General features: G+C 43.3%; 4 protein-coding genes and 1 long non-coding RNA gene across 18 annotated transcripts in view; 3 read left to right on the top strand and 2 right to left on the bottom strand.

The window, feature by feature from the left end:
• The window catches only part of MBTD1 (mbt domain containing 1), a 40,494-nt gene extending 38,452 nt beyond the window's left edge, over positions 1-2,042 (top strand). For both annotated transcript variants that reach the window (XR_005932424.1, XM_030014066.2), the window contains exon 18: positions 315-2,042. The gene's annotated coding sequence lies outside the window, so the exon portion shown is untranslated. The remainder of the gene's footprint in view (positions 1-314) is intronic.
• Positions 2,043-2,642: 600 nt separating this feature from the next.
• Positions 2,643-5,484, bottom strand: LOC115341321 (nucleoside diphosphate kinase). 2 transcript variants are annotated; one of them, XM_030014082.1, is made up of 5 exons: positions 5,379-5,484; positions 4,852-4,984; positions 4,136-4,237; positions 3,292-3,404; positions 2,643-2,890 (listed from the first exon to the last, which is right to left on the bottom strand). In XM_030014082.1, the coding sequence occupies exons 2-5, from the start codon at positions 4,978-4,980 to the stop codon at positions 2,773-2,775; spliced, it is 462 nt and encodes a 153-aa protein (XP_029869942.1). In that variant the 5' UTR covers positions 4,981-4,984; positions 5,379-5,484; the 3' UTR covers positions 2,643-2,772. The 2 variants fall into 2 exon arrangements, with proteins under 2 accessions (XP_029869942.1, XP_029869943.1); XM_030014083.1 differs by lacking the exon at positions 5,379-5,484 and adding an exon at positions 5,311-5,329.
• Positions 5,485-5,802: 318 nt separating this feature from the next.
• LOC115341322 lies at positions 5,803-10,236 on the top strand. Its single transcript, XR_003923355.2, has 2 exons — positions 5,803-6,557; positions 9,092-10,236. It is a non-coding gene; the product is annotated as an uncharacterized LOC115341322 (long non-coding RNA).
• LOC115341320 (nucleoside diphosphate kinase-like) lies at positions 6,887-10,541 on the bottom strand. 3 transcript variants are annotated; one of them, XM_030014079.2, is made up of 5 exons: positions 10,325-10,541; positions 9,991-10,123; positions 9,355-9,456; positions 8,506-8,618; positions 6,887-8,154 (listed from the first exon to the last, which is right to left on the bottom strand). In XM_030014079.2, exons 1-5 carry the CDS (start codon positions 10,327-10,329, stop codon positions 8,037-8,039), a joined length of 471 nt encoding a protein of 156 aa, XP_029869939.1. In that variant the 5' UTR covers positions 10,330-10,541; the 3' UTR covers positions 6,887-8,036. The 3 variants fall into 3 exon arrangements, with proteins under 3 accessions (XP_029869939.1, XP_029869940.1, XP_029869938.1); XM_030014080.2 differs by lacking the exon at positions 10,325-10,541 and adding an exon at positions 10,230-10,254; XM_030014078.2 differs by lacking the exon at positions 10,325-10,541 and having other exon boundaries at positions 6,887-7,186; positions 8,017-8,154; positions 9,991-10,119.
• A 5,075-nt stretch (positions 10,542-15,616) lies between these two features.
• SPAG9 (sperm associated antigen 9) overlaps positions 15,617-24,498 on the top strand; it is a 66,014-nt gene continuing 57,132 nt past the window's right edge. For 4 of the 10 annotated variants that reach the window (XM_030014051.2, XM_030014050.2, XM_030014054.2 and 1 more), the window contains exons 1-2: positions 15,620-16,080; positions 22,650-22,770. In XM_030014051.2, the coding sequence (XP_029869911.1) occupies positions 15,775-16,080; positions 22,650-22,770 (427 nt within the window). In that variant the 5' untranslated portion in view covers positions 15,620-15,774. Of the gene's footprint in view, positions 16,081-22,649; positions 22,771-24,498 lie in introns of all 10 variants that reach the window. The other 6 variants (XM_030014052.2, XM_030014056.2, XM_030014055.2 and 3 more) reach the window with 3 other exon arrangements.

The raw sequence follows: 24,498 nt of genomic DNA, 5'->3' as shown, positions 1-24,498 counted from the left end.
ATTCTATGCAAGAGGGGTTAATTATGTAAAGTTTTGTATTTACTACTGGAAGTAAAAAAATGTCCTGTATAGTGTAGGAATGTCTGGAATTCTTTTCTCCCTTACTGGTAAAATTTCTTAAATAATGACCCCTTTTTAACAACAGCTTCTTATATTGACAGAATCTGGTTATCAGATTATAAGTATCTGTAACTTCAGGTGGTAAAGACATTTTAGCTCTCTAGAATAGCCATAAAAAGGACTTTTTCAGGCTTGGTAGACTTCAAACACATTCTCTCAGATTCTGACCCACCCATGACATTTCTTTTGAACAGCCTGGATTGGAGAAGCAGGATTAGAGACCATTGTAATGACACTTCGAGCCTTGAAATTTTTTTTTTTTTTTTTTTTTTTTTTCCTTCTCCTGTGTTCTCAATTTAACCTGCTGTAAAATCCAGCTCTGCAAGCATTGATTTGGTTTGGTAAGTACATCACTATTGATTTTTTATTTTATTTTATTTTTTTAAATGCAACAACTTGCAGATTGTCCCAGTCAGCTGGAACAAGGTTGGCACAATCTTGCTTTGTTCTCTCATCAATAGCTTCTGACTTCAGTAGAAAAACTGTTGCATTAATTTGTGTTTCATGATGTGAAAGCTTGGGCTAGTAATGAGCAAGGTATATTGCCCAGTCACTAAACCTTGGCCTTCTGCGTATTGCCCAGGCTTATACCTGATTTCTGAGTTACAGTCTTCAAATGTCAAGAGGGGAAATTAGCACTTAAGTTGAACATACTTCCTGTGTTGGAAAAATGTAAGAATCGGATTTGAAGTCTGTCAGTCTTTATAATGTTCTTTAAAAATAGGTATTTTATTCGTTTAACACTAAAGTATGTGAGTGCATTCTCAGATACACATGTGACTTCAGTAGGAGTTGGGTGAATTTTCTCTTTGTGTTTCTGAATTCAAAATATACCTAAATTGTGTGTTTGTCAAGTACAGTGAAATATATCCTAAGCAAACCACATAAGGAACTAACTGAAGTCACTTGCTTAGGAGAGGTTTAAAGAAAACGTGCGCAAAATTCTACCAGGTATTTAGAGCGGTCTCTTCAACGAGTGGGCTACCTGTTGGCTGTGGTATCCATAGTATAGGCTTCACTGTATTTGTAAAGCATTTGTTAGTAACATGGCTCTAGGTAGTTTTATCTTCACTTTACTCTAAGCCATGTTATTTGGCTAAAAGAGCAGCAAAGTGTTGGACATCTGAAATCTTCAATGGGGTCAAACTAATTTCAGTATTTGGCATAGCAGGTTTTTATAACCATAAGGTAGCGCAAGTTATGTACCTTACTTTGCAGCTACCCTTCTTCTCTTGCTCAAAATCTTTCTGCTGACCTTTGATTTTTATGTTATTTTAAATACAACTCTTTAACCTTTTCCTTGCTGCATCTGAGGAAAGCTAAAGCAGTTATCAATTCCTTGTTCTACGGATACTAACACGGGTTTCAGTGTTTGTTTGTTTTTTTTATTGTTGTTTTATGTGATGTGAATACCCTCTCCCGTCAATATTTGTATGATGGTGCTAATATATTTGGTAACAATCCTTTATTGGGAAGGGATTTTAAAAAACTGTGATTTCAACTGAATTTTTCTTCCTTTAATTTTCATATTTAAAACAAAAAGCCACAGCCATTTTTACAAAAAAGGCATCAGCTTTGGCCCCTGGGAAAATGTTGGGGCGGGAATCAAGATTAAACAAATAGGGTTTTTACATCATTTCTGTATGTATTTGATATATAGATCAATATCTGTACAAATTTAATCTTTTATTTTCTTGGTAATTTGTGTGGTCAATGAGAGAGAGCATTTAAAGCTTTCTCATGCAATGTACATAACTAAGTGAAAAAAATGCTTTTGGAGAAATTAATGTTACTTTCATTTTTACGAGACTGCAGATTTTCAGCATGGATGTGAAAAGCATTAAAATTATAACTTTGTGTACAAGATGAAAATAATTCACTAAATTTGCCTTTTTTACACAAAATAAAAATGATAAAAAGTCTTTTTTCTGAGTAGTGGTGGTTTTGTTTAAAAGGCACTCACTGGCGCATACATAAATGCATTCCAGTTTGTTTCTCTTAAGAGAACGCAGATTAAAAAAAATACCCACAATTTGTAAAACCATGAATGTTTTAAGTAATTGGGTATGTTAGTCTGAGCAGAAATAAAGCATGAGCTTCTAAGCACAAGGCAAGGTATTTAATATGAGAAGAATGTAGCATTAGATAAGCATTTAATAGAGAGCAAGCTTTGCACAGTTGGTATTAATAGTATTCACAGTTGGTATTAATAGTTGTGGAGGGAGGGAAGTTTTGTCACCGGGTGGGCCGTTTTTCTCCTTTTTCAGTTCTGTTATATCGGAAGGAACTCGAGCATCCCTTCAGCTCTCCCTCTGCAAGTTGGCTTTCCAACTGTAATGTATTTCAGTAGCCTTCAAAGCAACTTTGCAATGAACAACTCACTAAATTTTTATTCAGATATGCCTGTAGGTTTGTGTTAACTATTCCTTCTACAAGAAGAAAATACTGAATGACTGAGTAAAATGACTTATGTGACTATTTGAACACAGTAGTATGTTTTATAGTGAATATACCACAACGAATTAGTTCGTATCCATTTATTTGACAGTGCTGAAAATGACTTAAGATAACCGTGGTGATAATTGCTCCCAGATCAATAGCTGGAATGAGACGATGTGGTTAAGAAGGCACAATTCGTTGTGGAAACTCATTTCACTCATAGATCCAATCATGTGCACAAGATTTGAAGTCAATGAGCTCTGCAGGTTTGAACCACAGGTTGATCTCCTTCTGCGCACTTTCTACGGAGTCACTGCCATGAATGATGTTTCTGTGGAAGGAGAGAAACGCATTGTTTGTATAAAAATACACTTTTCAGCAACCTCGTAGTTCTCCACGTGCAAAAACTTGGATAAAGCATCTACATCTGCAAGACTACTATTTCAGGTACGGTATTCAAATACCCCCGCTACAAGAGCTAATTAAGTCTAGCAGGGTGACTTGGGCTACTTTACTACACTAGCCACTGACTGATCTTACATGAAGCTCTGATGAGGAGCTGTATTTCGAAAAAAGTCAGTTTTGTGCCAAGCCATTTTCTTAAGTAGCAGTTATGGATTGTGACCTGCAAATAAAATATCATCAGACTAGGATATCTGCCAACAATTTCTAGAACAAAAGTCTACCAACATCGAGTTTTTAATCTCAATTGACAATAAACTGAGCACATACCTTCCTACTTGAATGCAGAAGTCACCACGGATGGTACCAGGCTTAGAGTCTGCAGGGTTTGTTTCCCCCAGCATTACTCTCCCAGTTTTAACTACGTTAAGTCCTTCCCATACCTTAAAAGACAGACAACTCCTATTAATCCATGCTTATACGAAATACCAAAGATTAATTTTTGCTAGTAACATACTTTGCGAAGAAACAAAGGCTCCACCACTAAAAAAATTTATCTAGCCTAGATTATCTCTTAGGCCTCTAAAGAAGTCTAAGGGGGAAAAAAAACCATCAGAACTGAAAGTGATTATAAAAAGGACTATCAACATTGTCACTCCAGTTAAGGAGACACTTTACCAAGCCTCAGAGTTAACTGATGTACATGGCCAACTTCAAAACCTTTCTGTTGTGAATGGGCAAGGACAGCCAGATGAGTTGCAGGCGCTCCTAGTTAGGTACATAGTCAAAAGAGAAGGAGATGCTACTATGGCAATTATATTCTTTGGGGGGGGCAGTGCAAAAAAGAATGACACAGCAGATGGGTTTCTGTGGGTAAGCCCTGACCATCTTTTGCCCCAAATGAGATTTTTTGGTGCGGAAGATGGGCTTGCAGGAATTTTGCTTACGCCATGCTAAGCATTGTCATATACATTTTATATATGCACACCTTCCTCCTTCTTAATAAATAGTAAGTTTCTACTTGATTTTAATTTTGGTTTTCTTTTGCCACTATCATACAGGGTAGTTTGAAAAAGTGTTTCCGTAACAGTATATCTGAATATTTTAAAATAATTTACAGAGTGAGACAAATATATTTGGGAAAGTAGTCTTTAAGTAGAATTAAGCCGCTTACCATGGCCACAACAGGTCCAGAGTTCATGTATTTAACCAAACCAGGGTAGAATGGTCGGTCCTTGAGGTCAATGTAATGTTGTTTGAGAAGGTCTTCAGAGGCCTTTAAAAGGACAGATGTAACATTAAATACCAGTTTCAAAATATACCACAAAAGGTGTCGCTACTTTACGACTACAGCAGTAGTGACTGGACTTACCAGTCGTTAATATTATCAACAGTTACGGCAATGCTATTAGGGGGATTCCAATTAAAGTTCCTAATTTAAAATCAAAGGAGCATACAACGCGCCGTCTGTCTTTGTAGTAGTGTCAGTGTTGCGAGTTGTCAAAATTATTTCTTTGCATTACGGTAATCCTCAGCAATAAGCTGAGTGCAAGATGTCTGGATGGTGTTACCCGATACAACCTTTCAGTCAAGGTCATTTCGGCTCTCTCAATTAGGCTGCATTAAGCCCTCCGAGCAAATTTTGTTCCCTCGGGAAAGGGGAGAGATCAAACGTTTGCGCTTGATAGAAAGCTCGGCCTGGCGTGTGATCCAGGACTTCCAGCTGTTGGGCAGGTTCGGCATCAGATTCCCGCTCCGATGCAGGAACAGCCGGGTAGGGAGGTGCACACCATTTCAGGACCCGCTCTGGCAGGTGAGGGAAAGCGTTTAGGACGACGGAGCCGGCGCAGGGCGGGGGGCGGGGGCGATTCCCCGGCTGCGGAGACTTACGTGCACGAACTTCATGGCCACCAGCCGGAAGCCTTTCTGCTCGAACCGCTTGATGATCTCTCCCACCAGCCCGCGCTGGACCCCATCGGGCTTGATGGCGATGAAGGTGCGCTCGCAGTTGGCAGCCATCGCGCTGAGGGGCAAAAGAGGGACACGCGCGGCTGAGGCTCGCCCCCGCCCGCCGCCTCAAGGTCGGAGGGAACCGCCGCCCCGCCCGGGCCCACGTGGCGCCGGGCTCGCGTTGTGCCTGCCCCGGGCCCGGCGGCGTCCCGCTCCCGCCCCTCCGCTCCGCTCCGCTCCCCTCCCCTTCCCTTCCCTTCCCTCCTCTCCCCTCCGCCGCCCTCGCCGCTCGCCCAGGCGAGGCCCGCAGGCCGCCGCCGCCGCCGCGCTCGGGGCTGAGGCAACCCGTCCGCCATGAGGCGCCCGCCGCTGGCGCGGCCCGCACCGCCTCGGCCTCCCCTCACGGAGCGGCCCGGAGCGTTGCGGCCGGGGGAAGGCGGCCGTCGCCTCGCCTCGCCTCACCTCACCTCTCCGGAGCTCCCGCAGCCGCCGCCGCCCGCACCGCAGCCGCCGAAGAAAGAGGAGGAGGAGGAGGCGGGCGGTGGCCGGATCGCCCGCCCTGCGGAGAGGAGGAGCCGCCCGCCTTGCGGCGCTTGGGGGCGGACCTGGCGGGGCTGGGGGCTCGCTTCGGCGCCAGCTCGCCCTGCCGGGGTTGCGGGCCCGGGCGGCCGGCGGGACGCTGCCGCTGGGCCTGGCGGCGGCCGCCCGCCGCGCTCCCTCAGCGGCCGGCGCGGCCCGGCCCGGCCCGGCTGCCTTCGAGCCCCCGCCGCGGCTGGCAGCCGGCCCGCGGGGCAGCTGCCCGCCGGGCTGTGCCGAACGCCCGGCGGCACCTGTCGCCGTCGCCTCCTCGGAGGGTTCTTCACTTTCAGCTGCAGCAACGGGGCCGTAAGTCTTTTCCCCAGTGAAACGATCAGGGAGGTTTAACTACACTCAACCCGTTTTTATTAAGAGGTACTCGCTTTGCTATTTCCAGAGAGATGCTCGCCCTCTGCTCGCTCACTGTTGCTACTGCCAACCTCGCTTAACCGAAGCAGCACACCTTACAGCTGCCTGAAATTCTGTTTCGCCCAGAAAAGCAACGTAGGATCTGTAAAAGCCAGCGAGGTCATCGGTGATTTGGTTGGCATAGGGGAAGATGAAGCCGCAAAGTGTCAAAGCGCAGGTGTAAAACTCCACAGTCCCAGGACACGCGTCATAATGAGAATTAGTTATAATTCTTCATAACGAGAAGAGTGTTGTTACTTCTTATTACATTTACTACTTGGCCCTTGACTAATGTACAAAATGCCTTTCCTCCCCCGGAGCTAGTTATAATCATATACCATCACTGCAGCTGTAATATTAATGAAATACCCTTTGCAGTACTTACGCAGTCTCTTACTAACGAGCCACTTGCCATTAGTGAAACTGGACATGCTCAGTCAGACCTCTCAGATGTGCAGGAGTATTGCGTTTCTCTGAGAGATGGCTGACCTCCACCTTCTCTCAGTCTCGATGCGTTAGAAATACTAACCAGGAGCTTTCTGACAACCCCCACATCTCTAGATAACCCAGATTTCTCTATTTTGTAGTAAGCAAATCAAGAAAAAGAAACCTAGAAAGTAATCCTTCAAGCAAAAATGGAACTGGAGACATCTCATGCACAGGTTTGTCACATGTTCCCTTTTCTCTAACAACCTTTAACTTGATTATTTGTCCTCTGTAACACTGAAGACTTTCAGAAGAGAAGCTAACAACCTCATCTACAGTTTGGTAGTTAGGGAATTTGTTCCCTCTCGTTAGATTCATTAATTAGATCTAAGACAACATAATGAAAATTTCCTTTTATTTCACCTAAGAGCGAGCAAATGTTGTTTCATTTTGTACCATCTCTTTTTAGGAGTTGGGTATCTTCAAAAAGTACCATAAGCATGGAATTGAACATTCATTGCACAGTTTAGTATTTGAAACAACAACTCGCTGTAGGAAAAAAATCTAGGTGTTGGAACAACTAATTTAATGAAACTCTTGCTTTTACTGAATACAATGTTGCAGGGAAATAAATACATAATATTGACCCCAATACATTTTATGTTCCTCGTCCAATACAGCTAGTGAATATTTGTTGTTCAGATTTCTGCAAGAGGCTGATAGTTTTCTCTGACAGAAGCAGACACCTCTACTGAAATACATTTAGCATTATTATGACTGTATTTCTTTACATGATTAAATAAATTTAAAAAATAATGCTAGAGCCACCTCTGAAATACCTTATCCAAGAACAGCTTGCTTTGGAGTTCCAACTGTTAAGGAAAGAACACAAATAAGGACATAGCTAAATTATCAGCTCTTCAGCCAGTAAAGCAAATGTAACTCTGTTGTTGCTCTGTGCAATGCCAGAGGACTGCTACACTAAAGTGGCTGAAAGTAGATCTCCCTCATCCATCCTCACATTAATCTTCTTTTCACATAAAAGGGCATTTCAGAAAGCCTGGCCTATTAATCCTTCCTTAAAATGCTAAATAAATCCTGTGTGGGGTAAAAAAAAGAAAAGCAAGTTGAAACAGTGTCATCTAGAGGAAAGTTCTCATTTTAATCAAAGCTATGCTCTGTGTACAGGCACAGCACATTCTGGAGAGAGAAATAAATAAGCTTTTTTTTCTGCAGCCATTTTGGGCATGGAGATTCACTTGATAGCAAGTTCAGTCCTCAACATTTGGGCACACTATCAATATATTTACATACCACCAGTTGTCCTCTTACATTTTAACATAATCAACCTTTGACACTGAGCCATTTGCATAATTACTTACCAAATAAATTTTTACCAATTTTTTTTCTGTTTACCAAACTATCCTCTTTGACTACAGAGTGCTTCAGGAAAATATGTGTTATATGCTCTGTGTTTTAATCTCCTATCTCTCACCCCCCAGAAGCAGCTTTCTGAAAGTACAATTCCATCTATAACTTGACAGCTTTTTAACCAAAGCAGCAGCAAATGCTGACTATATTTAATATTCACAACAGAGCAATTTCACAGATTTCTAAGACATGTTTTCTACTGGTTTATATGAAGGGCTTCGAAACAGCTAGAGGCTAGCAGCTGCTTACAGACAGTAAGGATATCAGAAGGTAGAGGCTCAGTTTTACTCATAGATCCATTCATGAGCACAGCTTCTGTAATCAACCAGTTCTTCAGGAGTGAACCATAAATTGATCTCTGTCTCAGCACTTTCCACAGAATCACTTCCATGAATGATGTTCCTAGGAAAAGAAAAGGTGGATATAAAAGTAATATCATCCTCAAACTCAAAGCAAAGCAAGCACTCTTTTTTTTTTTTTTTTTTTTTGAAGTGGTCTCCATTATGGAGAGAAGTTGTAAGTAATTGTAAATTAGTAATATGCATAGAGTATGCAGTCCCAGCTTTGCTCATCGTTTTTGTCAATGGGGAAGACCACAACTCAATTTCCATCTTTAGATTGTAACATTACATGGGCACAGGGAATGGCAGCTCCGTGCATAAGATAGAGAAGGATGGAGCACAGTTCCTACATATATCATGACATACCACTGGACATTTAGCATCTTTAGATATCAACAGTTTCAAAATATACCTTCCAACTTGAACGCAGAGGTCACCACGAATAGTGCCAGGCTTGGAATCAAATGGGTTAGTTTCCCCCAGCATCACTCTTCCAGTCTTAACCACATTAAGTCCTTCCCACACCTTAAAAAAAAAAAAAAAAAAAAAATCCATCAAGATTATTCAATCTTAGCAGTAGGTAAAGTAGCAATCATTACACAATGCTGTCCATCATGGCACAAATCACCACCCAAATATTCATAATAGCAAGACATATTTTATCTCCAGTTTTTCTGTCAGATTCTTGAAGCACCTGCTGAAGTGCTCCCCTTCTCCGCAATACCTCTCCTCACCCAGGATGGGAAGAGAACAATTTTAAATCTCAATTTGGTAAACAGCCTTACAAAGCTGTCTGCTCATTGAAGATCTAGACCTCCAGCTCAACTATTTTACAAACACACTATCAAGGAAAAAAAAGAGAAAATCCCTTCTAATGAGCCTAGACTAAAAAAGATTTTTCAAAGTTACTATTGCTTAGTAGTATAGTAAAAATATTCCACCATCTTTTTTCAGCTTGCTTAATACATGGCATTTCATTGTCGGTTTTTTTTGTGCAGGTTTACTGTTTCTCAGGGTCCCAGCTTTGGTTCCCCCTTTACCCCTGCCCTCTTCTTCAACATACCGACTCAAAGAAGAGAAAGATTATGAAAAAAGATTAAGGAAGAAGGAGTGAACACCACATCTTCCTAATTACAGTATTTGAATCTAGGTTTTTAAGTACTTTTAAAAGTAAATTAGAATTCAATAGGTAACACAATGTTATTGCACGTAAGACAATTAAACAGTATGTTTTTCTTAGATGACATTCTCAAGAACTCACCATAGCTACAACAGGTCCAGAATGCATGTACTGCACCAGACCATCATAGAACGGCCGGTCTTTTAGGTCAATGTAGTGTTCTCTCAGAAGGTCTTCAGAGGCCTGCATTAAAAACCAACCAACCAACCAAAAAAAGCTTACTGTAAGAACTTAAGAGCATACTGAAATCACATAGATTAACCACAGAGCACTATTAATCCTAAAACTTGCACGCAATTGAAAATTCAGCATTTCTAGCATCTTCCTAGAGTACTTTTGGTTGATACGAATTTGAACCATTTGCTTTAACCACAGCTGAACTTAGAAAAGTATCTTTTACCGATATAGATGGCTTATGGGACCTGGCATTTCTTGAAGATACTCAGAGATGTTTATTAGGTATAAGATGCACCTAAAAGAATATTCTCTTCAGACTAAGGACATCAAGTTACTAAAATTAGCGTGCTTAGCACGTCTAAAGCATTTAGCCAGAGCTGGAAATTGGAACTTTTCCAAAAATACCCCAAATATTCAAAGACTTCTCAAAATTTCAGGTTTAATTGTTCTGAAGACTACATTTGTCATTATAGCGCGCTGCTCTATTTCAAGGCTGCAGTCTATATGAAAAAGGAGATGTGCAAATTAAGGAAAGCTTACATGTATTAATTTCATGGCGACCAGTTTGAATCCTTTCTGTTCGAACCGCTTGATGATTTCTCCCACTAGTCCCCGCTGGACTCCGTCAGGCTTGATGGCGATGAACGTGCGCTCCGAGATAGAAGCCATCGTCCTAAGCGGGAAGGAAATAAGAGTTGTTATTCCAGGACCAGCAGGCAAGTACAATCACAGCCCTGCATCGCGTGTACTAGCAGCTATGATTTAATTAAAGCGGCTACATCTGAAGGTCAGTAACCCATGATCTGCACTGATTTGATAATTCAATCACCGGACGCGGGTGTTCACAAGTAAGTTTAAAACAATAACAGCGTACCACATACAGAGACGAGCAATTAGCAGATATTAAAATCAGAAAAGCTGTAAGCGGGATGGAAGGTAAAGACCGTCACAGATACGTCTCCCAGTGCCGCGTGGGAGGCTGCTGCCTGCAATTCAGGGCAAAAGAGGTTGAATACATCCACGTGCGTCGTTTTCATCTGTGAACCAGCGTTATCGGGCGGTTGCTTTCGAACACCGCTCTGCTCCGAGCGGGTACGAGCCCGCACCTTCGCCTGCAGGTACCGTACGGAGGGGGGAACCCGGCCCCCGCACCAACCGCTGCCCTTTCGGTATTGCAGAAAAGCGCCGAAACCGGCCGGCCTTCAGCCCCCGCCCGCCGTCAGGCGGGTCGAGGCCGGGAGGCCCTTCCCCGCGGAACCGGGGCGGGGAGGGGTGGTATGTGTGCCCGGGCCGGGGCCGGCTCCTGCTCCCCAGCAGCACCCCGCTCCCTCCTTGCCGCCACCCCGTCTCACCTGCTGGCGGCCCCGGCTGGCTCTGGCGGCCCGGGGCGGCCGGCGCTGCCGGCCAAGCCGCGGCTTAGCCCTGAGCCGCCCCCGCGGGGGCCGCCGCCGCCGCCGCGGGGCAGCAGCCGTAGGCCCGGGGGCGGCCGGTTACCGTGGCGACGGCGCGGCCTCCCGCCCGCAGGGGGGCGCTAGCGGCCGGGAGGTCCCGCGGGGGGCGCCCTTCCAGCCCCGCCCGCTCCCCCCGCCCCTTGCCGGGAGCCCTCCTTAATCACTCCTCGGGCCTTAGGTGGTGAAGCGCGGGTTTTATTTAGCAACAGGCACGGGAAATCATTTTAACAAAAATCTCGTTATCGTCCCGCTCTGCTTGCTTAACCTTTCCTCTTTAAAGCAGGCAATTTTGGTTTTTTTTCCTGGTTACACGGTATTCGAGCTCCGAATTGCCCTTCGGCAATTTACCCCGTAGCTGTTCGGCCTTGAGCGTGTTATCCCCTCAGAGAGACCCGAGGGTAAAACACCAAGTTCCCGCGTCCTCAGCACGCCCTGCCGGGAGGAAATCCCTGCTTCTCCTGGTTTTGTTTCCCAAGCTGCGATGGACTTCCCGGGCTCTACCCCCTGGCTCTTCTTGAAAGCAAAATAATGTGGATTTCACTTCCCTCTGGGCAGGACTTAGCTGCTGCTTGACAGGGACTGAGGTTCAGCTTTTTGATAGCAGGGATTTCCTTACTTGGGGTCCCTTTTCTTCACTACAATGTCACACATCCACGTCTTCTAGTTCTGGTGGGAGAATCTAGATCTGACGTAAGCATCTGCTCAAACAACCCGTTTACTAGTATTCAGGGGTCTTTTTTTTTTCCAGGTATGACCATACGCTGATGTACTCCTTTTTCCAAGGTCTCTGATTTAATGAAAGATGTTTAAAAAAACCCACAGCATTGTACAGTCTAGCAAGTCCCCCTTGAAGTTATTTTGGACTTGGAATTTCTGAGTATTCTCCCGGTAATATCAATCCACTATATTCTCTTGTTTCAATACACATCTCTTCAAGACGTTTCATACTACTAAAACAAACTCTAATGCTGCAATCCTCACTACGGCAAAATAATATTTAAAAATAGAAAAAAAGGTCTTTAGAAGCAGGATGCTTAGAAAAATAGTCACTTAAAAGCAGCAATAGGACATCTATTTACAGCCTTGTTAAAACCATGTCATTTAACGATTAAAGCTTAGGACTCGCCATAAGGTGGGCAAGCACTATTTGCAGCTTTACCATAGGTCTGCTCTGTGATCTTTGCCAAGTCTTTTAACCTCATTAAATAAGGGTCATCTTTGTCACTTTTGAGATTAATCCATGATTAGCAGAGCATGTTCTGCATTATAGTACACGAAACACCACAGAAGTATGCTTCCTTGTTATTTTTACTGTATAAACGAGCAGCCTTTTTGCTGGTTGAAAATTCTACCAAAGTTACTAAATTACACTGAAAATTATGTCTTTACCTAAAATGCAAAGAAGTAGAGAGTCTAGACAATTTCCTAAAAATGGACTGATTGTGGGAAGAGAAAGTAAAGACCTTCAAAGTCTTCAGTGAGTGAACTCAGTATTATTATTGAGCTCAAGCCATTTACACAGTACTTAAAACCAGGAGAGATTTTTAAAACAGGCCTGAGGCAAAAGACTGACTGTGAATGTCTCCAAACTTCAGGAGAATTTAAACACAGGTCCTAGCTTTGCTATTTTGGCCCCAGCTTTACAATGGTCTCAGCTAACAGCCTGTATCTGTACCACTCAGAACATTTGGGGAGTTCTCATCAGGACTCACATTTTGTGCTGCGCACCTCTTGCACCTCATAACCAGACTCGTAAGTCTGACATGTTTTGTTGCTTGTGGCTATACTACTCTTCATTTAGCTAAGTATTGCTATCATTCATCTGTTTTTAGCTTGATTTCTGTTGCGCCTTAAGATATAATGCGCCACAGAATTAAGCTTTTACAAAAATTTCTTCCTCTGGGTAAAGTCCCAGTTAAGCTCTTCTCACGCCATGCCAATTCAAGGGCTAACTTTCTTCCCTGGTAAATTGCAAATCAATTTGCTTTCAAATAAACTGTTATTCCTAGGGATAGGGAACATAATTTTTCTTATTATCCAGAAAACTAATTTCTTTTTCAGGCAGTTCTTTCCCCAAGAGTGTGAACTGCATTTTACTCTAGTAGTTACCACAGACAGCCACTGCTTTCAAGCTACAAAGACAATACTATCAGGTTTCTTTGTGCAGTTTCATATGCTTGATTAGTTTACTAAATTGACAGGTCATCAAGGTCCTTTAATTTCCTTGCAAGCAACTAGAATATAATTCCATAACTTGTTCTATTTTTAATGCATTCCTGAGTTTCTGATCTCACACCGACTGCAAGGTGCACGTCATAAAATGCGATCACAGTGGTAAGACTGTCAATAAGATACATCTGTACACCACTTAAACTTGGCTCTCAGGTAATTTTTCTATTGTTCATCTTTTTAAATACTTCTTTATCCATGTTAGAAAACCCCCGGGTGACTAGAAATCAAACACGAGCACAAACGGCTCTCTTCTACCTGTGCTCTGTCAGTCTGAGTGCAACTCTAGTGGCAACGGCCTGCCTGTTCAGTGATGGACTCGCTCCAGCTGTGAAAGAAAACCACATCTATCCATTTTGCTAATAGAAACAGGATAAAAATAGCATCTCCTCAGAGACCCCTTCCCTTGAAGGCTGTCAGCAGACACCTTGACCCATTTTTGCCGTCTGTCAGAACATATGTCTTTTGAGCTAATGTATTTGTGCAATTTGCCAAGTATGACGGCAATAACTATAAAACTACATTGAGAAAAGGATCTCTGCTACAATTTAAGATGATTGATATTTTTATCCTCACAATAATCTGCGGTCGTTTAGAGCTGTCCTCACATTGTGCAGTATTACGCATGAATAACGTGGTGAGCTCTAGATTAAAAGTCCACTGCAATTAGGTATGGCCTGCCAACCTTGTCCTGAGAGCAGGACGGAGTTTCTTCTCAGCTTTGGCCATTTGTGGTCTTCCTACAAGATTTATTCAGGCTCAGTAAAAAAACCCACAAGTCAGTAACCCCTACCCCAAAGGCTCACAGTGTCTTCCGCAACACAAACAACTGAGGCAAATGGGAAACTACATATGACTTAAAGGGAGAGAATTCTCAAAGACAGCTTCCCTCAACAGCCCGGCATCGGGTAAAGACTTTAATCTGTGGTAGACAGCAGGTAAACACAGAGAAGTTGCAGTTTTTCTCAGTGGACAACTGCTAAAGAGAACTATGAAAAAAAGAATCTTTTCATAGGGATCATTTCCAATAATTTCATTTGAGGAGATGTGAGTAGGAGAGTATACGTCCTGTCTTTTTAAAAATTATTTTTTAGCTAAAGTGATGTAATTTTTTTGGTCGTAATTAAAAGGCAAACAGCTTTTCTTTCCTTCTGCCATATTTACAAATAAGTTTGTACTTTAACTGTCTATGCCCTGGCCGCACTATGTTAAATATTAGCTTAGGAGGATGATGTCTCAACAGAACTCACAAGAAATCTTCTTGTCATTCCTGCGCAGACCCACTAGCATAGTACATAAAAAGACAATGCAGCACATGCATTTAAAGCACAGTTACTGCCTTAGAATCAGTCCAAATGAAAGAAAATACAGTGCAAACCTCTACTGCTCTCCAGTGGAAATTAATGCAGTCACCACAGTTAAAAGTTCCACCACTTCTCAAGCTTTTGCATTTTTTAAAACACTTGTTTCTTTGTTCCTGTACTGCCGCTGGCCCACCGGGCTCCTTAGCTCCCTTGTACATGAAATACTTATACTTAATGAGAAACAGTGATTTCCCCAAACATTAATTGTATGATAAACGTGAAGGATGTGAGGCAACTCTGAAGCTCTTCAATCTCAGTAGATGTTTTCAATGTTACCGTACACGTCTAGAATAGCTCACGTTATTCCCATGACAAAACACATGATCCAGAATGGAATTCACTGTTCCAAATCCTAGGAAAACCGATCTCTCTCAGCAAGCGTGAGATGCTTTCTAAGTTGCGTTATCGCGAATAAACCAGGATTTCTGGTACTAATTTATCTGGAGACCTTATTAGAAATAAAAGGTCTTTTCGCTGTCAGAGGTTAGCCGCCACGGCGACCCGAGCGCGGTTTGGGAGCTGCGAAGTCCTAACATCTGGTTTTAGCGCTCTCAGTCATCCCTAAACGAACCACTCGATCTACTTCTGCCTCTGCGGGTGCGACAAACAGACGCTAACGCCTCCACGTGAGCTGCCAGAGAGCGTTTCCTTCAATCTTTTACCCAAAGAGATGAAGATTAACTGCGCGGTCCCTTGGGCTCCTGGCCGGCCTCCCCGCTGCCCCGGCCCCACGGGAGGCCGCCTGGGCCTCCAGGGCCGCCCGGCTCCCCGCAGGGCTCGGCCCGCGGGCCTCAGCGCCTCTTCCCCAGCTCCACAACCCCACCGGCCGCCTCCCCGCCTCGGCACTGACGCGGCCTAACCCTCTACCTCTCAGCCTAACACCCCGCCTCAGACGGCCCGGCAGCCCTTCGCTCCCCAACGCCGGGCGCCTACGGCCTTTTCCCCCTCCGTTGACCCGCAACGTCCCGCAGACACCCCGGCCCTTCCCGGCGGGTGAGGCCGGCCGCCATCGCCGCCCTCCCGCCTCCCGCTGACCTCACCGCCGGGCTCCGCCCCTCGCCCCGCCCCGCGTGACGCGGCGGCCCCGCCCCGGCGCGGCGGGTGAGGTCAGTGCCGTGCGCCAGGGCCGCTCTCCGCCTCTCCTCCTCCCCCCTCCCCGCCTCCCGCTCGCCCGGGCTGCAGGCGAGGCCCCGCCGCAGAGGGAGGAGGAGACGCCGGGAGCGCGCTGAGCCGCTGCCGCCCCGCCGGGCCCCGAGAGGGAAAGGCGCTCTCCGGCAGCCATGGAGCTGGCGGACGGCGTGGTGTACCAGGAGGACCCCGGCGGCCCCGGCCCCGCCATGATGTCGGAGCGGGTGTCGGGGCTGGCGGGCTCCATCTACCGCGAGTTCGAGCGGCTCATCGGGCGCTACGACGAGGAGGTGGTGGCCGAGCTGATGCCGCTGGTGGTGGCCGTCCTGGAGAACCTGGACTCGGTGTGCGCCCACAGCCAGGAGACCAGCGTGGAGCTGGAGCTGCTGCGGGACGACAACGAGCAGCTCCTCACGCAGTACGAGCGGGAGAAGGCGCTGCGCAAGCAGGCCGAGGAGGTGAGGGGCGGGCGCCGGGCCCGGGGGCTGCGGCGGCGAGCGGAGCCGGTGGAGGGCGGGGGCCCGTTCCCGAGGCGGGCGGCGGCTCCGGGCTTCCTCCGCGGAGGCGGCGGCGGAGGCGGAGGGGGGGGGGGGGAACTTCCTGCCCTCGGCGGCGGCCGAGCCGCTCCTCCCTCCGGGCCGCCGAGGAGCGGGGGGTGCTGGAGGTACCCGGGCCCGGGGTGCCCCGCGGCCCGGCGGTGGGTCCTGCCGGCTGCCAGGCGGGGAGGGAGGCCCCGGAGGGCGCTGCCGTCGGAGGGGCCGGGAGCCAGCGGGTGAGGGGTTCGTGTCGCGACGCGTTTCTGGGAGGAGGGAAGGCGGGGAGCCGCGTCCCTGCCTGCTCCGCTCGCTTGGCCTCCAGCGCCTCGGGGGAGCCGGTGCGGGCTGCGCCGGGCCCGGTCGTGTGGTGGCTGGGCGCAGGTGAGGGCAGAGCTCGGTGGCCTCAGTCCCCGAGTCCGTGGCCCTTCCTGCGGGACTCTGAAATCGCTCTCCGGGAGCGCTCTGAAGCGCTGCTCTTCCAGTCAGCAGGTCCGTGGAAGAAAAGCGGCACCGCTCCGCAGAGCAAGCGTGGAACCGTGTGCTGACGGCTCCGCTCTTTCGCTTTCCCTCCGGATTTTTCTCCGTGGCAGGAGGTGGATTGTCCGTTTCGCATCAGTGGTAGTCACAAAAAACACTGAGAAGGCATTGCGAAAAATACGGAAATACGTGCTGCCTAGACTGTAGTTCTTCAAAGTTGGTGCATAAAAGCTGCAGTCAGCAACAGGTGGTGCCGACTGTTCAATGACATAAACTCTGACTTGGGATGTTATTACAAAAAAACGAAATAAAAATATTGAAGAATCGCTTCAGCATAAATAAGCTGGTGAAGCATTATCTTCTGTGAGATTATAAAGCGATACAATAGAAAGCGGCTGTGCAGGATAACTTCCTCCAGCTCATTGTCTTGCCAAACTCCTGTAGGAAATTGGATTGACAGCATTATCTGTAATAGAACAAGCCATCTTATAGGTCTATTTCCAGACTTCGTGTCCTCCGCTTACCTTCTAAATTTTCCAAAAATCGGAAGAATAACGACACTGAGGGTAAAGACAATATCGACAACGAAAACTTAATTTGAAAAACACTAGCCCTGTACAAATATTTGTACATGTTATGGTTATAAGTGAGTGGAAAATGTTGTCTGCGAATTGTTCCAGGACTTCGTTGGTTTGTTACGAAGTAATGTGGTGTGAATGGTGTGTCCCCCACAACTCTTGGACCAGTAGACCATTCATCCTCCTTGTCAAACACGTAGTTGTTTTACGATGCCTTATGGGTTTCAGTCTGGGGACTATTGCCATAAAGACTTAATCACTAGTTCTGACACAAGCTGCATGTAAAAGGCTTTTTTAGAAAACATATTTTATTTTTATTAAGAGAGTAAGAGGAAGGGAGTGATAAATACTTTCTGAACTAATTCAAGAGAAAAATAGGCTTGAAACACAGGCAGCGTTTGCCAGATTGAAAAAAGCAGGCCCTGGGCACTAGAACAGAAACCGTAACAGTATGGTGAAACAGAGTATGGTGTTAATTGTGGTGGTGTGGCTCTTCAGGAGCTGTACGAACTTATGTTGGCAGTGTACTTCGCTGCAATCTCCATTTCTTTGTGTCGTGATAAATTAACTTGAGGCGACAAGCATTATGCAGTCTAAAAACTAGTACACCTGCTGCAAGACAAGTTACTGATGCTTTCTAAAGCGCAATTAGACGAAAGACCGTATTTTCAGTTGTAAGCACAAAGGTCATCTTTTTGTTACGTGCCGAGGTCAGTTATGCTATACCTACGTCAAAACGTCTGTCACGGATAAAGCGTGGTATGTTCATGAGGGGTATACGTTTTATTCAGACTTGATCGTTGCAACTATTTTTTCTGAATATTGAGATAATCCGATGCGTGCAGTATGGTTGAAACGAAAGGGGGAACATGAATATAGCACTATTTTTCTTGGACAACAAATTATTGGCTTAGTGTTTTTCTTTCCTTTCATTGTGGAGGTTGCTTGTGTAATTTGATAGCAAAATGGAGAATTTTGAGCTACTAAGTTCAATATTTGTTGTCATCTGTTCTGACTGTCCTGAAGAATTAACATACCTTCTTTTACTTTCTGCTTGCTGTTGTAGGAATTTGTATTTGCAGTAGTATCTTGACGAATATTAATAGTCTACTGTTTGAATAGGAATCTCCTTGCACCATTGTCCTAATTTGCGTCCTTTATTTCCTGTACTTAAAAAGTGTTACTAAAGAAACATCTTGAAAGTTGTTACCCGTCGACTTCTGTTAAGGTGACTTTAAAAAATAAAGATGATTTCAGAGGTTCTGGGCCTACTTCTCAGTCCTTTAGGTAACAGTCATGATCTTTTTAGTTGCAATGAAGTCACTTGTCTGACTTTTAACATGGTACGTTTTGGGATATAGCTGAAGAAATAGAGGAACCAGCTGTTCTGCTCTTCTGCTTACAGTTCTGCATAATTTATCTTCCCACTTAGTGAACGTTGGGCTGCATGCCCTGCCACAAAGAAGTGGGAGAGGAAGAAGGATTTGGGGGTTCTGCTATTTTATAAACTAATAAGTTTTACTTCTACAGAAGTATGCTGCTCCGTACCTGGGGCTATGTGGCTAGCAGAAGGTGTTTTATATGGGCTTGGAAACAGGATAAAATCTTCTCCTTTTAGCCGTGTCAAGCTGTCTAATATATCTTTTAGCTTTGCTGCTGTTGGTGGGATTAAGCTGTTCTTGAAATCCCATGTTCAATACATGGTTGCTACTTTTGCAATCATGAAAAAGGATTTACCACCATGAAAATTAGTTTAAGTGATAGTGTCAACTGGATGGCTGCCTTTTACTGTTCCCAGAGTTAACTTTCTTCCTTAGGATTGTATGTTAAGTAAACATTTTCCAGTAAGAGTTTATAAGTATTTTTAATTTATGAGAAAACAAAATTGATATCCATTATACAGAAAGCTTGCTAAAATAATGTAAAATTTACTAGGTTGTTTTCAGTTACATATATTTTTCTGTACCCCCAGTCCAGCTGAGCTGGCTTCGTAGTTAATTTTCTCTACCTACTCCAGGAAGAACGTGCCATTGGTTGAAAAGCTGGCATCATTGCAATAAAAGTTACTGAAGGACATGTCATAGGGTAGTAAAGACTGCCAAGTAGGTGGAACCCTGACACCCTGCTTAGTATTGCACCTGGATTGTGTGACGGGAAAACAGGTTAAAATATAAGGAAACAGAAGATGACATAAATATAGGAAAAAATGTTTCATTTGGCTAGTACTGTATCACGAAGTGACTAAATGGTTGTATGCGTGAGAGGGCTCTCCAAATGTGTATGCTGTGCTGTTCCATTGTGTAGTCTGAGTTCATGTTTATTGCAATGATTATTGCTGTAAACTAAGTAGATTTAAAATTGATTACATAAAGACTTCTGAATCTTACTTGTGAAGTACTTTTTCATACTTTTTATTGAAGGTCTTTTAAGAACAGGTTAGACAAATGTCTGTCTGAAATGACATAGTTGGTACTTCCTGGAGAAAATGAGAAGGATTAAATGGGAGTTGCCAAAGATAGTTTACGAAGGTATCACAGGCTTGGATTTCAGCAGTAGGCCCATGCAGAAAGAGGCGTGCATCATATCCTGTGCTTACACCTCATTATGTCCTAATCAAAATTAGGATCCAGGCATCAACACTGCCCATCAGAGCCTTGAAGCAAGATGACCTTTTATGGGCCATTCTAGCTGTATCTTCTGTAATCTTGTGGTATTCAGTCTGATTGTTTTAAAGAAGTGTTGGTATCCTTCAGCTTGTTCTTTTAAAAACAAAACAAAACAAAAAACAACAAAGGGCACCAAACCAATCTTAATTTCTTGTTAGAGTTGTAAGATACAGCTTTGTGGCCTAAACAGGATGTCACTTAAAACTGAAGAGTTAGGGGATTTTTTTTTTGTCTGCCTTGGTATTTCATGTAAGCAGTAGCTCCGGTTGAAAAAAGAGAATGTCTAGTATCCATGTATTGAGTGGCTAACATGTTCCTACATATGCTGCTGCGTTCCTGTTAAACAAGGCAGAAGATGTGCAATACTTGAGTGTATTGTCAATTTAAATAAAAAAAAAAAAAAAAAAAGTCTTTTATTATGGGTGCTCAGCCTATCCTTGGCTGCTGTCTGACTAGTCCTTCCATCGTAGTCATACAGGCTTAGTCAGGATGAGATGATCAATCTCCTGGGGCTCTGCCTGTGTTAATACTATCACCAGAAGGAGAGATGAAACCAAATAGATACATTGAAAGTCTAAAGTACTAAATCTGTGATTTGATCTGGTATAGTTTTCAGCAGAGGAAAAAAAATTAGCCAGCTCTAGTTATAAACATGCTTTGAAGAGATGTAACTTAAATTCTAACTATAACAAAATGAAGGTAAACTAGTAGAAGATGACAAAACAGTTTAATACAAAACCAGTTTTAATACTTGCAGTTGAAGAACTTGAGAGGAAATACGAAATGATATCTTTGGTTTCATGAGTAACGATGACATTGATGGCTTTGGCTGTTTATTCAAAAGTGTAATTGTCACTGGCCTTTTGCAAGTTATGAGACACATCTGACTTTGGGAAAATCATCAGAGAAGCAACTAAACAAAGATGTTACAGTTTTATAATTCTTCTTTCATGTTTTCCCATGTTTAATTTAACAAACCATGTTGGTCTGCAGCCCCAGTGCCAACTTTGTGTCAAACTTTGAAGCCCTTCTTATAAAGGGAGTCTGCTAAGAATAAGCCAGACATGACTTGAATCTTTAATATTAAAGGGGCAAAACTCTTGTATCATTTACTACAAAGGAGACATGAAACAAGTTTTAAGTTTGAGGTTTTCAATATTACATTGACAAATTAATATTCCCAAACTTTGTGTTGAGATGGTAGAAAGGCTTTTGCACATCTGTCTTTTTGAAGCGGGAGAACTCATTTTAAATCGCAGAACCCAAAGTAGTGCTACCTGGGCTAGTGTCAGCAGTTTCCCAATTGCCTCATGGTATAGCTTCAAGCACAGTCATATGAACACCATGCCTCGTCTGGTGATAGCTGTGGAGAGCTTGTCTGAAAGGAACTCTTGTTCCACTTCATAGATTTTTGATGCATTTCTACATCTGAAGTAATTTTTAAGCAAAACTTTTTCTGATGACCCTGCTAAACTGAAGCGCTTTTCGTAGGGTTATGAGTTTCTGCTTTTGTAAAAGCTTAAAACACATTGGCTGAAGCTTAGTAGTAGTTCATTAAAAGTTGATGTGTGAGCATTTGAAGTATTTTTCCCGCTAAGTTTTCCTAGCAATATGTAGGGAAAAATTATATTCAAATAACCTATAACATTACTTTTTTTAAGTTACTGCCTCCTCTGTCTCTTTGCTTCCATGTGGTACCCAGCTGCAGCTTGCTTTCTGACTCCTTAGCTGTCTTGGATGTTTGGCTTAGGGTATTTTTTTCTGCAAAGGCTTCTGGTATGCTTTTCCACCCTGTGTGATGAGTCTTCTGCGTAACTCGTGTTTGTGGCCTTGCCTTCTCTTTGCAATGCAGAATAGAGAGTACTACCTGACCTAAGACTTCTTTCGCTATTAGAAGTATTCTTTGTGCTACCACTACACACAGTATTTCTGAAGTTTTTGTCTAAGATAAAAGCATATTTTTTGCTATTTAAAACTGCTATAACAATGAGTTGGTAACTTTCATGTTATAAAATGTAAGCACTGATATATGCATCAGTGAACTCCAGAATATTGTGAGACACAAAGTTGGTAAACAAAAGTAGCAGAAGATGATGATGATGATAAGCACAATTGCAGATTGCCTGTAAATAGTTTTCTATGCAGTTGACAGATTGTAGGAGGTGGTTATTAAGTATTTGATGAAGACTCTGAGCATTTTATAACCTATCAAATGATAACAGAAATTGGGTGGGAATGAAAAGATAGTATGTCATTTTGGTTGGCTCTATTGCTGGCATATCCCTACTGCAGTATCTCTACCTTCATGGCTTACAGGTGAAGATATGCTTGATATGAGGATACCAAGACTGTCTGTATTCGCATGTGTCGGCAAACGAGTGTGTGCTGTTAGGAAAGAATGAAATAAGTTATGTTTACGTTAGTCCCAAGCAGGCTTCTTTGAAATAGTTGGCACTTAGTTGATAGTCATTATACAGAGCAACCTAGGTGGGACGCTTGACTGATGGACATTGGACTAAACTGGTGTCCTTCATGTTTAAATGTGGGCTATAGATCTGTTCTGTTGTTTTGGAAACCTGCTTGCACTCATCCTTGCTGTGAAGGGCTGCTGTGTTGTTTCCTACATGCTGCTCGAAGTGAAAGTCTTTTTAAAAACGAATCCAGGGATGACTATGTATCTGTTCTTTCTCTTTGGAGAAATAACTTTGCTCAGGCTTTTTAAAAATATCTGTAGTTAATTGTTGAGTTTAACTTCACTTTTTTTGTTTAGAAATTCATCGAGTTTGAAGATTCTCAAGAACAAGAGAAAAAGGACTTGCAGACCAGAGTGGAAGCATTAGAATCACAAACTCGACAGCTTGAACTAAAAGCAAAAAACTATGCTGATCAAAGTAAGTAAAATATATTGCACTCCCTTTAAGTGATATTAGTGCATTTTAAATTTCGTTCTGTAGAATGGTAATAGATATGCAAAATATCTGTGCTATCTGATTCCTGTATTTTGACAGATAACTAGGTTTAACTCTTGTGCAAGTTTGTTTTCCTTAGAATTAAGGCAAACAAATTGGATACAAGCTTGTGACTTGTAATCTGATTCTTCTGGTATCCTACTTGTCTTGTTTTCCTTTTGGACCATGCTGTTTTCATGTTTAGCAACTTTTTCAGGAGTTACTTATTCCCTTGTTAGTGTTCATAAAATAAGCTAATTTTCTTGCCATTAAACTATTGTCTGTGCTAAAAATAAATGTAATCTTTGGGTTTAGAAGCACTACTGGAATGAGAATGCCATTGATGCTGATTCTCATTAGCTTTTGTATAGTTTTTGCTGAATTATTTATTTCTGAGGCATTTAGTTTTTACAGGAAAAGAGTTAAGGAAGAACACTTCCACTTCTAGAGATGTTCTGTGTAATTTAGGAAAACTTGTATAAGATTTGGAAAAAAGATAACAATGACAGTGTTCCTGAAATACTGAAAGTTACAATGTGAGTATATTGTAGCTTAGATGTTCTGCTGGACTGTTTCTTATCCAGGTGCATGGTAATTGAATGAAACTTGCACCAGTTTTTCTACTTGTAGTTGAGTAAAGGGTAGAGGAAAAAAAATAGTCAAACCCACAGAAATCTTCTCTTGTCATTTTATCTCCCACCCCACAGTCTTAAATTGAAGATGAAAGACCTATGCTGCTAAAGATGGATTAATTTTTTTGCTGTGAGTCTGTTAAACATGCAATGAAGGTTATGATTTTTGTTTTCGTTTAACCTTTTCAGCACAGTGTAGAAATAATGATCAATGTGAATTAATGTGAACATTTTGTCAAGCTTATAAGCTAACTTCTATTGACATAAGACTAGCATGTCTATCAATATACAGGTTTTATTGCTGGGTCATGCGGATGTAAAGTAAGACTGTATCAAGCCTGATAAGGTTGAGATAAGATCAGTTTCTAAAAGCAGAGTGCCAGTTGTCAAAATAGCCCCTTTTCACTATTTTTTCTTCCTTTAGTTCTACTCGGCCACCTTTCCTGCCCATAACTCAACAAGTTATAGCTCTCTTTTTCAACTTAAGATATAATAATCTTCCTGTAAAGTTTAATTTTCAGTGGCATGAGTGAGTCTATAGCAGGGTGGAAGTATTAGAGCACTAGTGTTAAGATCAATGTAGGTGGCATGCAGAGCTGAATCTTTTTGATATTTGAATGGTTTAGAATGCTGTGGGCAAATCTTAGAGGCATGTACTTTTTCAGCTCCATTGCAATTAAAATATTCTCAGATTCTGTACAGGCAGTGATGGAGGAACACTTCAAGCAGTCTTTCCTAGAGAAAACTAAGATGGTTGATTTCTAGGAGTGTATCTTTACAGATCAAGTCAAGCTAAAATGGATAATTGTAAAGCATGTTGCAGAGACTTGTATCAGAGTTGCTATGATTCTTGTGAATGGAAGTGTGTGTGTGTGTGTTTAAAAACAGCAGAAGAGAGGAAAAGAAAACATTGGAACAAGAGTTGAGTGGTCTGTTTTGGTAACAAAGGACACTGTTTCCAGAATGCCTGTGCTCTAAGCCCACAGCCCAAACAACTTGTTAATGGGAGACCCTGTACTCCAAAAACAGGATTATGGCA

This window comes from Aquila chrysaetos, chromosome 5 (genome assembly GCF_900496995.4).
Source record: "Aquila chrysaetos chrysaetos chromosome 5, bAquChr1.4, whole genome shotgun sequence".
In the NCBI taxonomy this organism is placed as follows: domain Eukaryota; kingdom Metazoa; phylum Chordata; class Aves; order Accipitriformes; family Accipitridae; genus Aquila; species Aquila chrysaetos.
This window is presented reverse-complemented; position numbering and strand designations above follow the sequence as displayed.

Coding starts and splice junctions, on each gene's coding strand:
- LOC115341321 (XM_030014082.1), bottom strand. CDS start 4,980: ATGGCTGCCAACTGCGAGCGCACCTTCATCGCCATCAAGCCCGATGGG. Junction 4,238..4,851: donor TGGCCATGAAGTTCGTGCAC/GTAAGTCTCCGC, acceptor GTCCTTTTAAAG/GCCTCTGAAGACCTTCTCAA. Junction 2,891..3,291: donor TTCTGCATTCAAGTAGGAAG/GTATGTGCTCAG, acceptor CTCCTTCCACAG/AAACATCATTCATGGCAGTG.
- LOC115341320 (XM_030014079.2), bottom strand. Junction 8,619..9,354: donor CTGGACCTGTTGTAGCTATG/GTGAGTTCTTGA, acceptor TTTTTTTTTAAG/GTGTGGGAAGGACTTAATGT. Junction 8,155..8,505: donor CTCTGCGTTCAAGTTGGAAG/GTATATTTTGAA, acceptor TTCTTTTCCTAG/GAACATCATTCATGGAAGTG.